At 46.0% G+C, this 14,414-nt stretch overlaps 1 protein-coding gene across 2 annotated transcripts; it reads right to left on the bottom strand.

Annotated features, from left to right (window-relative positions):
- Window positions 1-10,535: 10,535 nt before the first annotated feature.
- Window positions 10,536-14,268, bottom strand: rgcc (regulator of cell cycle; the record flags this gene model as incomplete). Of its 2 annotated transcripts, XM_079276365.1 has the most annotated exons (5): window positions 14,126-14,268; window positions 13,601-13,774; window positions 12,400-12,492; window positions 12,180-12,242; window positions 10,536-11,278 (listed from the first exon to the last, which is right to left on the bottom strand). In XM_079276365.1, the coding sequence occupies exons 1-5, from the start codon at window positions 14,151-14,153 to the stop codon at window positions 11,271-11,273; spliced, it is 366 nt and encodes a 121-aa protein (XP_079132491.1). In that variant the 5' UTR covers window positions 14,154-14,268. The 2 variants fall into 2 exon arrangements, with proteins under 2 accessions (XP_079132491.1, XP_079132490.1); XM_079276364.1 differs by lacking the exon at window positions 10,536-11,278 and having other exon boundaries at window positions 12,169-12,242.
- Between the last annotated feature and the right edge of the window lie 146 nt (window positions 14,269-14,414).

The raw sequence follows: 14,414 nt of genomic DNA, 5'->3' as shown, positions 1-14,414 counted from the left end.
CCCAAGGCTTTTTGGTCCACGGTGAGGGGCCAGACTTAGAGTTCCAAAGACCTCTATGGATGAGTGTCTTCAGGAGAGGAACCAAGACCCCTTTCCTGCAGCAAAGCCTGGGAGAGTGTCCTGCTGCCAACTGGGTGGTAGTCCAAAGAGGGGTCCTGTTGTACTGATCCCGGCTCCAAAAACGTGGATCTTGTGTGCATGTAATGTGGGGAGGGAGACACAAATCTGCATTCGTGGAATTGGGCTCATTCCTTCAAGTCTTTACTGTGTCATGATCTGCACAGATCTGCTGGGGGACCTGATCTGTATCCGAGTTGTTTTCTCCAGACTTCTGGTCTGGGTCTGTGTTTCTCTCCGTCATTACCAGTTGAGGTTTCAACAGATTAACACACACAGCCTCACTGGGAAAGTAAGTGTGTCTGCTGAAACCCTGCGCTTGGTTATTGAATAACTCAGGTGAGCTTAGCCTGGCTGAGGTGGAACATTTGTAATCATGAGAGCCAATCCAGATGGCTAACTCAGATCCAGATAGCCGCACACGCGTGTGTGTGTGTGTGTGTGTGTGTGTGTGTGTGTGTGTGTGTGTGTGCATGTAGTAATGATGAGACACAGGGATGGAAAACCTTTCCACTTGGTGTTGGCTTCGCTGGGTTTTTTTCACCACTTACAGCTTATACTTGCCACCACAGACTCCGAATGTGAACTCTCTCCATGTCTGCCTCCACAAACCCTCAGCTCAAGTAATACTCGTACATATAAGGGTTCTGGAACTAACTGTCAATATCTGTAAAGCCTGACAGTCCTGGCCATCATCACCATTACACGCCCTGTGAAATGAGTCATCAGAGACAGAGAATCTTCCATTACTAACACTTCCCTTTCAGACACTCGGAGCTTTCTTAGTCCTGCGATGAGTCTCGCATCATGCGGAGGATGTGGTTTTTGAACTGTTACTGCGGTCAGATATGATCACGCTGTTGTCCTTGACTACTTGGTCAACAATGTTTTGCGTTTGTGGCCGTGGCTGCTGAGTTGTCAGCTACACAAGCTTTGTATTGTGCAGACATGTGATAGTGAGCCTATTTGTGCGATCACTTTTCTCCCAAAATCAAATGTCCTCAACATTGTCAACAAAAACACTGTTTGAATGAGTTGAATGTAATGAAAGTGCTTCTGTCGTACATGAGAACGAGCATCTTGCTCTTCAATAACCGTGACTAAAAATGTCTTATTTAAAGGGTTGGTGCTTCTTTGTATGTGCTTTCCAACACACGTGTGTGTGTGTGTGTGTGTGTGTGTGTCTTTTCACATGTTGATTTATGGGTAGGCAGGGAGACTTTCCCTCTGACAGCGCCAAGTGTTTGTGGAGCAGAGAGGACACGCCTGGAGCTGTGGGGGAGACTACGCAGCTCTAACAGATTTTCTTTTCCTGTCCTCCTCCTCCTCTTGCTGCTGAATCAAAGTCAAGTCACTTGTATTTATATTAGCCGAAAATCCAGACTCACACGCGACTTAGAGGGAATTCCAATCTCTACTGTACAATATCAGATGTGTGTGTGTGTGTGTGTGTGTAGACCATTAATTCAGAAAAGGAAAAACTCCAAAGAGAGAACTTTGGTTGGAAAAGGGAGGGTTGGTGGTGTGTTGACATCAGCTTCATCCCAACACTGAAGCAGCTGAGTCTATATTTAATGTTTCTGAATGTTTCATGATCCACAAATAAAAGTAAGATTTATAAATGTGAATGACGGGTAGTGAGTAGTTCATTCTTTTAACAGATTTCCATTCAAACACGGCCTTTCCCATTTTTTTATGAAACGGAAATATACTGAAAAGCCGGGAGTCCCAGTTTCCCACCTGCACTTCAATGCAACATGCGATTGTGTTTCGGAGACTGCGAAAAGAGTCTTCAAAAAATTCCACGCACAAATGAACCCGAGCATGCATGTCAGATGGTCTATGCACACATTCACTAATCTGTAAATGAATGCAAAAAGACGTCTTCCTGCACAGGAAGCTTTTTGAAGGCAAATGCTTTTTTTGGATGCTGACATATATTCACATTGTGTTGAATTGTTGGTACAGCTCTTTGACATTTGTTCACAGTGGTGGTATGTGTTGAGACTCCTTCCTCTCCACATACTCCCTCCTTGCTTGTTAAAGGTGCGTTCACTGACAGTCGGCCAATTGTGCTGTTTGCTTTGGGTCAAGCATTGTGTGCACATCACTTCTCACAGTCACATGACAATATGCTGCATACTTGCTGACTGTGCGCGTACACATCTGGCCCCGGGGCCCGTTGGCATGGCTACGGGCTGTGACCGACAGCAGAAACCTTTTTTTGTTTTTTTTGTTTTTTCGTATGTCACCGCTGTTCGTCAGTGGTTCCACTCGCTGCTCGGTGATGTGAGTGCGTTATTGGTGTGTATTGGAATCTGTGTGTGTGTGTGTGTGTGTGTGTGTGTGTGTGTAGACCCTGTGCTGATTTGTTTTGCAGACTTCTCCCGCTCTGTTCCTCCCTCTCGCCCTGTTTTTTCTGGTTTCATTCTTTCTTCCTGCTTCTTTCTCTCACACCTCCACGTTAAACCGAGCTGGTCTGGCAAGACCTTTAACCGCCCCCCCCCCCCCCCCCCTCTCGCTCTCGCTCACTCACCTCCAGCTGCACTCCAGTGAATGTCAGAGATGACATGTGATTGACATTTTTTGTAATTGAGAGACAAAGGCCAAATGGTCCAGTTTTCCTGGAGTTACGATGATCTGTAAGCCTGTCTACTGATGTATCGCTGAAAAAGAAAACAACATTTACCCCCCTGCCCATCCCCTCACATGCATTCCTTCCAAGACTATCAGACATCACAGCAACAGTCGGGGCTTGTGCGTGTGTCAGTCCTGCCCTTTACTCCACTGAGGCCAGGAGTCTGACCTGTTTTGGAAAGAAGGGAACATGTTCTTCCTCTCCCTGCTTCCCTCTCTTAACGTCATCACCCAGCTGATTGCTGCTGCTGATTTCTTCTCATCTAATAATACTCACTGATATTATTTTGCAGCCGAATGGGCTGGGAATTGACACGACATGGATATGGATTTCCTGTTCCACTCCTTTACTGAATAAATGTCGGCGACCTGCACGAAGGGAAAATAGCACTAACGAGTGTCATTAGCATAGCCACAGTTGGAGTCGGTTATTCCTGTGCGTCTGAGGCTCGATGGGCCTAATTACCTCAGCAGTCAGGAAATGCCTCTCTGAACGAGCTTTCCTTCGCTGACACAGCCCGAGCAAAACTTCTGGGTTTGTTTTACTCCTAGACGCCACTTGCAGTGAGAGGAGTCTGCCATGTGAGCGTAGCTGTTGAGATAGCTGCCTGAACTGGCCCGCAGGGTTCCTTTTATTCCACAAATATCACAGTCACATCTTTTATACAAGCAATGGAACCAAACGTGTCATGCTTTAGTGCTGCCCTTTGTCTGGTTTCAGAGCACTACAACGCTGAACAACATTCTGGGAACATGACAATTTGTATTGGGAATTGGTGGAAATGATCTCACTTTACTGGCAGAGTTTTAAAAAGTGTTTTGAGAAAAGACGTTTGAGTCTTTCAGGACTTTATAACAAAACAATGGAGGATATTGTTTTCAGTGACAGCCTCATGGTGTTAAAACTCATGGCCCTCGGATGTAGGGGAATATAACCCAAAATAAAATGAAACATTATTATACATATACATATATATATATTTATAAAAACAACATTTAATATATTCTTTATTATTATAATTTTTCTTTTTGACATTTTAAAAGTCACCATCCATGAAGGTTTTTGCTTTGCCTCTCAGCTCAGTTGAACTCGTTCCTCATCGTTCTCAGTTCACGATGAATCTGTTCAGTTCAGAGAGGACGGGGAGCAGCATGCAGTGTCTTGTTCAAGCCTCTCGTGGAACTGCCGGTTTATTTGTGCTGAGGGAGGACAAGATGATAGATAGACAGCTTTTACAAGAGGGCTCATTAAATATTTTAATTTGACAGTCACTTATTATCCTTCAGCTGGTGAAAGGTGCATTTTGCAACGTCTGATGCATTTAGGGACAAACCCTGGCTACCACTCTTTGGCATGCGATGTGTGATTTATATTTGAGGAGAAGCACGAGGTCACACACTGACACTCACAGAAACAAAACTGGATTTAAACACAGGCACTTTTAAAACGCCAACCCCACTCTGATTTACAGTCTCAGAAAAAGAATAAAAGAACATAAATCTGGGCAAGAATGGACGGAGCAGGGGAAGAGAGCACATCCCTGTCCTCTGTCAGAGAGAGGAGAGTGTATCGGTCAGCGATTATGCGGGGCGAGTCCACTGATGCCCTGCGGGCGCTACTGGGAATCAAACAGACTCCTTCAGGTTCCACCGTCCAGGACAAAACAGAAGAGGTTCCTGTTGCGGTCGTGAAGTGCTGACACAAGTGCTTTTAAGAAACTGCTGAGATTTCTATTGTGTGTTTATGTGCGTTCGACCATGAGGCTCCAGCCTTCATTCAGGTGAGTTAAGGTGAGGTTTTCCCCCCTCAGGGTCCAGTTCCCATGAAAAGTCTGGTCACGTGTAAACTCAGCCTTAATGACAGGGTGCCGTTGCTGGCCCAAAGCTCAACCCTGACCCTCCTCTCTAACCTGGCCACGGGGCAGACGGCTCACAGGGAGGAAGAAAAAGTAGACCCCGCCCCCCTTCAAAATGAGGTCGTTTTAAGGGTGACAGGCAGGAGACGGAGAAAGGTATGAAAGGACAAGAGACGGAGTTTAGGGAAGAGGGTGGAGAAGAAGAGCTCAGCAGGGTGGAGGAGGGGGAGAGGATGACAGAGAGGGAGGGTTAGAGAGACAAAATAGGAGGATGGGAGGAGAAGTGAAAGCAGGAGGAGGAGTTACAGGAGGCAGCATCTGTTGGAACGTAATTATTAACAATGGCCTTTGTCTGCTAAAGTAACATTTACTCACCCAAGTGTAACAGGAATTAAACAGCTGCGGATTAGTATTGAACATGTTATGTACAGCATATTACTTTTAATAATTATTATTCTACAGCTGCTTATGATTTTCCAAAGCATAACTTAATGTCTGTGCAGTATTAAAGTCAACTTGCATGAGACACGAGAGGGGTTTGAACGTCATCATAAAAGGTTTGCTGTTGTGTTTAAGGACATTCATCTGAGAATTATATCCATATTTTGCTTTTTATTGTCCTCTAATCATGAATTCTATCATGCTTATTAACAATTAACAATTAACAAACAAGTGCTGAATAAGTCATGTTATAGAAGAAGTTTCAAATGTCTGCAAGCTGGTTTGTACATGTGCAGGGAAATAGGAAATCAACACACACTAATTGAATTCTGGAGGAAATGATGTGCAGATTGTAGATAAGCTTCAGCCATTAAAAAACACGTGTTTAGTCATTTAAAGCTTCATAGGGTTACTCATATTTTACAAAATGCACCGCCGTTAGCCTTTCTCCTTCTCTCGTTCCTCTCCTCAGAATAAAGAAGAGTAAGATGCTGAATTTAGCCGTTCAAATGACAGCAACAACAACTGCATTAAAAAAGGCTTTAGTCTGTGTGACCGAGTTGTTGATCAGCACTGAGAGGCTCTGTGTGGTGAGGGTGTCATTCAGAGAGCACAGCGTGGAAAAGGGATTCGGAGCGATCGTATGGAAAGCTAAGGCGAATGAAGGAACGGGAGAAATGGACGGAGAAAAGCAAACACGCCCAAATCCTGCAGCCATGTGTCGGTCTCTACATGGAGACGGGTTCCTATGGGAGGCCCCTCTGCTGAAGTGGTCCTTCTATGAATAGGGTGGGCAGAGACACAGATGTTTGTCCACATCACAAAGAGACATAAATATACACAGAGCCAAATATCAGGTTCAGCCTTCCGCAGGTCTTCACATCCCTGGGGTCCAGATGTCCCCGGTGCTGTGCAAACAGAGGGGGACATTAATGAGTGTGTGTGTGTTGATGTTGTCTCTTGTGATGTGTGGACGTGACAGTGTGTGTAAGTGTGTGTTGAGGCGTAGAGAGGGGTGTGTGTGTGTGTGTGTGTGCATGTGTCTGTGTGTGTGTGCGTGTGTGTTGGTATATGAGCATGTCTGCACCTGTTTGCCATCGTTGCATGTGTGTGTACGTCTGTGTCCTTACCTTCCTGCTTTTGTTGTTTGCACTGTTGCCTCATAGGAAGGTCCGAGGTTTAACTGCTCTTTCTGAGGCGTGTTTGCAGGATCCATTCGTGCTCATCAGCCTTTCCTTTAGCCGTCTGATGTTTTTAACTGCTTGAAACCCTGACAGAAAGAAAAAAGATTATTTGAAGCACAGCAATAGTAATTTGCCGTGTACTAAATATCCGAGGGTTTATTAACGTCAGTTTGAAAGGCATTTCAAATTCAATAAGTCCCGATTTTAAAACTAAATGAAACCGGCCGAATGCTTTTAAAGTAGTATGCTGAGTAACTGCTTCACATGAACAGACAGCAGCCTGAACCGAGGGCCTCTGAACTCGTTCCCTGACAATGACAAGCTTTCATCATGACGACGTGAGTCACTCACACGAGGTCTGACAGGCAGGTTCAGCTGTCATGGACGTGATTATTATTGCCTCCCCCTGACCTCATGCACATCCATCATGATCTCCATCATCACTATCAGATTGACTTATCTATGACCTGACTGTGTCTGATTCTGCAATGGAGCCGCTGTGTATATATATATATATATATGACTAAAATTACGTTGGTACAGAGCAGGGAATTTACTGCTGAGGAAGCCCATGCAGCTGAACAGAAAGCTCAGTAGCAGGTGCTCGATGGTTTTCCTGAAGACGTATTCCTGCAGGGACAAAGGTGACTCATGGCTATTTGTTGAGGTGTCCTTAAAGGTGCTCACTGCAAAATTCAGAGCTTTTTAATTGCCTCCGCTCGGCTCTCAACATGGCGAAAGCTGAGCTGGCGGCTCGCGGCTAATGGTGCTAGCAGCGCTAACAGTGCAAACAACTGCAGCAGTGCTGACGGAGCTAACAGTGTCAGCCTCAGCACTACACTTCTGCGGCTGTCTCGGTCAAAATGATGACTTGGGTGTTGATGTTACTGCTATTTACAATCAGAAACCAAACCCAGCGTCATATTTAAGTTCAGCGAAATGAAGGCAAACCTCCATGACGTGTGCCTGTTACATTTATTTTGCTGTTAATTTTGGCTTTGTCTTATTACTCAAGTAGAGCAACATTGCAGGTTTTCCATGTTGCTGTAGCAGGTGATGACAGATGGGACATGAGACGGGAAGATGTTGGAAAGCGTGAGCGTTGTGAAGAGAGGCGCTGATATCACTGGGCTGTGAGCCTGCTGCCGTCCCAGCCAATGTTCAGGCACAGCTGTCTCCCTCTGCTACTCTTAACTCAGCCTGCACTTCCTCTGAGCTTGGCTGAGTCAAAGTGGACGCGTTTAATGCGAGGACAAATTGGGACACTGGTGTCCCCTGATGCAACTTTTTGTTATGAAATGTTGGCATTTATTCTCCTTTATTTTTCAGTCAACAGTTGTGAGGAACACCTGAAGGAGAGAGAGAGAGAGACAAAGTCCAATGTTTGACCAAAGATGAAGAAAAATACACTTAAACTGACTGTTGGATCAAAACCAGATCATCTCGGTTCATGATACAGGACATCTACGTGGCCCAGTGACCAGTTCGCAGACACTCTGAGTCAGTTAACAACAAAATCTGGTGCATTTGAGACATAAAGTTCCCACAATTCTAAAGAGAAAGAAAATCATTGAGGGGGGGGGCACCAGGCTGATCCCAGATGGCTCTGTGCTGTCATGGTCCTCCCTCTTATTGTCAGACTGGACTGTCTGGCTCCCATCTGTTGCTCTCTCCGTTTCCTCCCGTCTATCCTTCTGTCTTTCTGCATCTTAACTGCTCCGAACGAACAGTTCCATCATGTCCAGTATTCAACCGACCCCCTCCTTCTTCTTCTCATCTTCTCACCATCTCACAGTCGGGTTAATGAGATTGTTCAGAGATAAAGTCGTTTTGGGGGAGTTTTACTTTTGTGGGCACCTTTCTGTCATATTTGACCACCGGAGGCCTCACTACCACTGTTTTAGGGCCGTGTGTTTACAGCTGCTGTGTGAGTTGGCACTTTTGCATAGAAAACACACTTATTTAAACTCAAACCGTGACCTTTTCCTCAGCCTAACTAAGTTATTTTGTTGTTCTGTTCTCAACGTGTACCTGTCTTTGGCAAAGACCTACCCTGTTGTTAAGGTACGAGAACTTGCAGAATGAACAACAGCACTCAGAGGATGTACCGTGACATAACAAGCACATGGAGTCAATCAACGTGAACCTTTGTTTTCACACGGGACACGAACAGCGGTGACGATGACGACATCTCTTCCGGGCGACTGTGCTGACCATTTCCTACTTGATGAGGTCGAAGCAGTCCACCCTGCAGCACATCACCAAGTTCTACACCCCGTGTGAAAGTCTCTCTCAAGGAATGTTATCCAGCGATGCAATTTGACCTTCTGGAATAACAGTACATGAATCAGTATCAACACAGGGTATCCACTCGGGCAGTATAGCCGAGGATATTCGGGTGTGTGAGGTTGTAACATTCTGCTGGGGCAGCGACAGACAAGCTGTGTCCTCCACAGATTTCTGTTTAACTTCTATCCAGCTCGAGTCCTCTACTTTCCCACACTTCCAGCCCTGAGCTTATACGGGCTGTCCACCGCCAAAGCCAACACTTCTACGGGACCGACCCACGCTGCCAAAAAGATGCCAACCTACCTCCGCCAAGTGTGGGGTTGTTATAGAAGAAAGGGAAGCCCACCCGCTGCCCTCGGGGGAACATCGTTGTGTCAACATGGTCTCTCAGATCAGTGCCAGCGGATCCATGGTGCAGAACAGTGCAGATAAGTGACAGTGGCCACAGCTTCCCTCTGCCAACTGTACCGAAGAAACATGGAGACGGCTGTCTCCATGCCAGCTTCCTGCCATCAGATTAACAGTCTGGCTGGATCCACTGCCTGTGGACAGCTGTGGGAGACACCCAGCTTCTGGGCTGAGGTCCTCACTTCAGAACGTGAGACTTCAGAGGAAATACAATCAAAGGTCGCAGCACAAATCACTTCAGATGCAATGAGTGAGGCTGAAAGAAAGGAGGGGCATGATGTCCTCCTTTACATGCCGTTAGTGGCCAAGAGAGGACAAAGAGACACTTTAAAGATGAAGAAGTTTTAAAAAGGCACTCCACTTGATTTTACACATCAGTTTGATCACAGAAAACCTGCGTTACTAACTTGTAGCACGAGGTTTGAAAGACTGCATTTACCAGGCAGGGAGAAAGACAACATTACGTTGCATTGTGGGAAATGTAGGAACTAGAAGTTTTGGTTTCTTGACCCACAGAGGCACTATATCTTGGCCTCTATTGCACACATTCTGTTTCTTGAACGTACCCAAACGTTATGCAGCTGTATTACTAAATTGCTGGAGTATTCCTTTAAGTACATGAAACAGAGTAGTACCCATGTGATTGTGGCGCCAAAGTCTGTCTGCACCTGCTGCACTGCTACCAGACGCATATCTGCCCATGGTTGGTGACTTTTGACCCCTGGTGGTCAGCAGACGGAGGGGGAGCCTCAGACACAAGATTACTTCAGCCACACCTGCTGCTGGGCCGGGAAGGGGTCGCACCCTCCTGTCTCCCTCCACCTCTGGAAATAGACCCTGTTGCTACAGAAGTTGCATATTAAGTCCCTGCTGTGTTGAGTGGTTGATTAATGAGCACAGAAGGTAAGAGACGTAAAATGTCTGTTTCAGTGTGTTGCATGAATGACTTTACATTCTTGGGATGAAGCGAATGTCCCACCTCTTCCTACACTTTAGCATGCAGTCAGTTTTGGTGAGTCTCTCTTTGGTGGACTACAGTTCATAACTACATCCACATTCCACAATTTTATTTTTACCAGTTTAATGTCGATCCCATTTGGTTTGCCTGCCTGTGCTCGCAGCACTGCTTCGGAGGGACGTCAGCATTGCTGCACAGAGAGAAGGACACACCGGGGAAGTGGTGCTGGAGGGTTAATAAAGCGCTGAGGCGGTGAGGAGCCAGCTGTCATTCAAAGATCCCCGCTGCGTTACCGCTCCAATTCTAGCCAGTCAGCAGCTCCACACCCACTGTGCTCCGCGGCCTCTGGAGGGAATCAATACCTTCTTGTGTGATTTGATTTTAAAACAGATATAGGGACTTCATGGAAAAGGATAAAAGTTTAATGTGAAGTAAGTTATTGAATTTCACTTTGGATGAGATATTCTATACTGTAGCATATATTTATTATATTTATATATATATATATATATATATATATATATATATATATATATATTATATAAAGCTAAACAGAGCTGCATGTTCCATTCAGATCACTGAAACAACCCGACAGAAGCCCAGAGACGTTTCCCCGTCCAAAATAAAGAAAGGAGGCGCTTTTACAAGAACAATATTGCATTCTTTAATATCATATCCGGAAGGCATTCGCTGTATTAAATACATATATTGCTTTCCAGTTTTTTTTTCACAAGGGATTAAGTTTCCAGTTCACATTTAAGCATGTAACCAACTTTATTCCAGTCAACGAGTGTCAAATCCTAATCTGACTGTCCTGTTAATAGCGCGGCAAAGAGAATTCAAAGCAAATACTATTTACATAAGATATAAAAATATATTTCCCCCAAAAAAAAGACTGATCAATTTACAATAAGAAGCTCTATAAAATTACCAATATATTTCTCTCATAAAAAGCCATTTTTAAATACTCTTCCAGCTCAAGTGTTGGATGAGGGGGTGTAACCTGCTCTGACAAGAACTGTTCCAGTGACTCTTTTTTTTTGCAGCAAATATTCCACGTCCTCACTCCTCACAACATTTCATGGAGTGCATTACGTCATTGCTGCTGAAGTGTTCTTGTCCTCAGGTTCCCTACAATGCAACGTTGACCCGGCTTGCGGTCCAGAAGCCAGGTGGCCTGGAGTTAGTAGAGCGCTGCTGGGTTAACTATAGCAGAGCGCTGGCTCGACCTGATGGAAGTTGCCGTGCCATCCAGCTGTATCCTGTTGGGTGGTGTCCTGTGTAGGGGCCGGACGCATGTTAGCTGCTCAATGGGGGGTCCAGACATCCACGCCCTCCCTTCCTCATGGCTACACACCAAGATGACTGTGAGGCTCCCGGTCACATGCCTAAGAAGAGACAGAGACAGACAGACGTGATTAGAACAGGACTCCACGGCTCCCTGGTTGCCAGCTCTATTCTCAGAGCGGCGGACGTTTTGTTTTACAGGCCGGTCATCGTAAACACTGGTGGCCCTAATGAACGCGCCATCCTCTGGGGCTAACTGGTGGTGGTGGCGGGGGGGGGGGGGGGGGGCTGGCTGCCCGCCCGACTGGCTGATTTGTATGTCCAGCTTTGCAGGGCGACTGGACGCCTGCGAGCTGTGAAAGACGGACATTCGGTGGCCTGAAAACACAGAACAGAGCAGGGCTGTTGGAGGAAGGAACACGGGCATAAGGAAAGCGTTTCAACGCCGACTTCTGTCTCATTCCATTCCAGACATTTACAGATGGAATTTCAGTCCAGGTTTGCACCAGCGCACATTCCTTATACTCTGATGCAAGTCCAAACACTCACAAGACTCGTGTAAGAAGAGGCCAACGCAGATGAGCCATGTACGGCTACTACCTGTGACCTTTCTGTAAGCCACTAAACGCCCGATTGCCTTCTCTGGTTACAGCTCTGGGATAAAAGGATGGGACCAAGTTGGTGTGCACGGACTGCATGGTGTTGGTTGCTGCACTCTCTTTCAAAGTTGACTGACAGGTGAAAAGGGACACGCTGCTTTTCCCTCCAGTGTAACCCCAGAGGCCTCGTGGTCCACACATCGCGTCCCGCCTCCTTCATGGTCCTGATGCATCCTTGTGTCTTAGAAATCCAAGGGGAGTGACTCCCGTGTCACTTTATGAGTGGTCGTGAGCATAGCTGACACGGGGAACAAACGCTCCCGTTAATCCCGACGAGCGGGCGGCGCCGGCACTCGGCCTAATTCACCAGGGGTTCTGACAGCTAGGCTGCATTAGCACTCACTCGCTAATGTCCTGTCAAGGTCTGCGATGAAGTCTTCCAGTTCTTTCGTGTCGCCGAGTTTGGCTGCAAGGGAAAGAAAGAGACGCAGACTTTAAACGAAGCATCTTCAATCACTACATTATGAGACGGCAAACTGGTATATTTTGGAATACATCTCGCTGAGTCATGAGTCTTTACAGTCTTGCCAGAGTAAGAATTACTTTTTTTAATAAAAGCTCACGTTTTGGTGACGTAAGAGGAGGTGAGTTGGTGGTGGGGGAGTTCAGTCTCTCGTCACTGAAGCTGAAGCTGTTTCTATTGAGCGACTCTGCACCTGTCAAAAGAGAGCAAAACAAAACGCAGACCAACTTCATTAGGTGGACGTTCACTTTCTCAGTGTACATCATGTAACACACACACACACACACAGAGCTGTGGCCTTAACATCAGCTCATGACTTGGACATGACTCCCTCTCATTTCTGTTTTCATTCGTGCACATATATTCAGTTTTGTTACTCGCACTCTCCTCATCTTCTACTTGCTTTATTTCTATCTCCGGCCCTCGCTCAAACGTGCACGCGCTCGATAGGGCGGATGTGGAGGACCCTGCACGGTTTGCGGCGTCATTAATCTGCACGCTCAACAGTCCATCCATCCATCAGGCTGCAACACAATGGCTCGTCCCTGCGTGGGACAGGTCCCTCTTCATTAGACTGCCATGGAGAGGACGGGGCTCATGCAGGAATCTGATCCCTTGAACCAATCGACAAGCTCGTGAGCGCCACAGACGCAAGTTCGAACACCCTCCCTCTGCTTTTAGCACGGATGTTGCTTAATTCTCTCTCTCTCTCTCTCTCTCTCTCTCTCTCTCTCTCTCTCTCTCTCTCTCTCTCTCTCTCTCTCTCTCTCTCTCTCTCTCTCTCTCTACTGTAATTGTGCGTGAGAGCATGAGCGCACACGTGTATGGATGCACGTGCAACAGTTTGCCAGTTTCCCCTGCTGCGCTCTTGATGGCACATGATAAGAAGCTGCGCGCACACACAGCAGCGGAGCAGAAGGAGGAGTAACAGAACATAAATGCAACACATGAGGCTGTTTGATAAAAAGTCAGTGATATGACCGACTTATTAGGTTTATATTTGTAGGCAAAGTGGGCATAAACTCCTTCAGACCAGCAGCTGTAAGTGTCAGATGCATAAAACAAACTATAACTATTATTTGTACGGTGCCTGATCTCCATGTTGCCATGTTTGCACTTACGGGGAACATTTTAATTGCCCAATTTAAATACATACTCGGAGACCTTCCTTGGTTTAGACGCCCAAATGTATTTGTGATTTGTTTTTGTTGTCACATTTGGAAAACAAAAGCCCAGCAGGAGCGCGAAGGACATGTGCTGAATAACACAGCTCTCATACACGATGTCTCTCACGGACTCACTCTCGGAGTCGCTGATGCCGCTGTCGCTGACGCTCGCGCTGCTCCTCCTCTTCATGGTCTTCAGGTGTTCGTCGTACCTGAAGTGTCGCTTCTCCACCGGCGACGTGAAGTCCTCCATCACCGCGTCGAACTCGCACAACACGTCGTTCAGATCCTCCTCGTTGACGAACTTCGCTGCAAGAATAAAAAAAAAAAAAAAACATGACATGAATTACATTTCATTTAAGAGAGAAGTTTGTTTTGGATCGGCTAAAGTTTCAGCCGAGTCAGAGATTGACAATAAACCCACCAGCAAATAACTTAATGGAGCGTAATATTATGGCAATATGACAGGAAACTATGTGAAAGGCATTACAATATATATTTATAAAGGCAGGGTCTTCATGAATTATTTCCTGACGGAATATTGTAGATAATTTAAATACTTCCTACATAAATGCTATTTAAGTATGACCCTATAATAAAGGCACACAGCACCAAGCAAGTCTTATATGACAAACAAATACAAAAAAAACACTTGTTTACCTTGAGGTTTGAGTTTTGGAGACTTCATTATTCCAGTAATCAGATTTGAGATGATCCAAAAGTCTGTGTTGTATATTTAAATATATATATGTATGTATGTTTGTCCCTCTGTGTAAAGTCCCACTCTGTCCTCCTGTGTGCAAAAGGTCTTGAACTAACCCTCCAGCCCGAGGACTGCCTCCTTTTAATGAGCCCCGCTCAGTGGGGGCGTGGCGTCCGAAACAGAAAGGGAAGGGCGTGTGCGCGCGCGCGCGTGTGTTTGTGCGCGTGTGCGCCAATAAAAATGTTG

This window comes from Melanostigma gelatinosum (genome assembly GCF_949748355.1).
Source record: "Melanostigma gelatinosum genome assembly, chromosome: 10".
In the NCBI taxonomy this organism is placed as follows: domain Eukaryota; kingdom Metazoa; phylum Chordata; class Actinopteri; order Perciformes; family Zoarcidae; genus Melanostigma; species Melanostigma gelatinosum.
The sequence above is the reverse complement of the archived record's forward strand: the minus strand, read 5'-3'. Positions and strand labels throughout refer to the sequence as shown.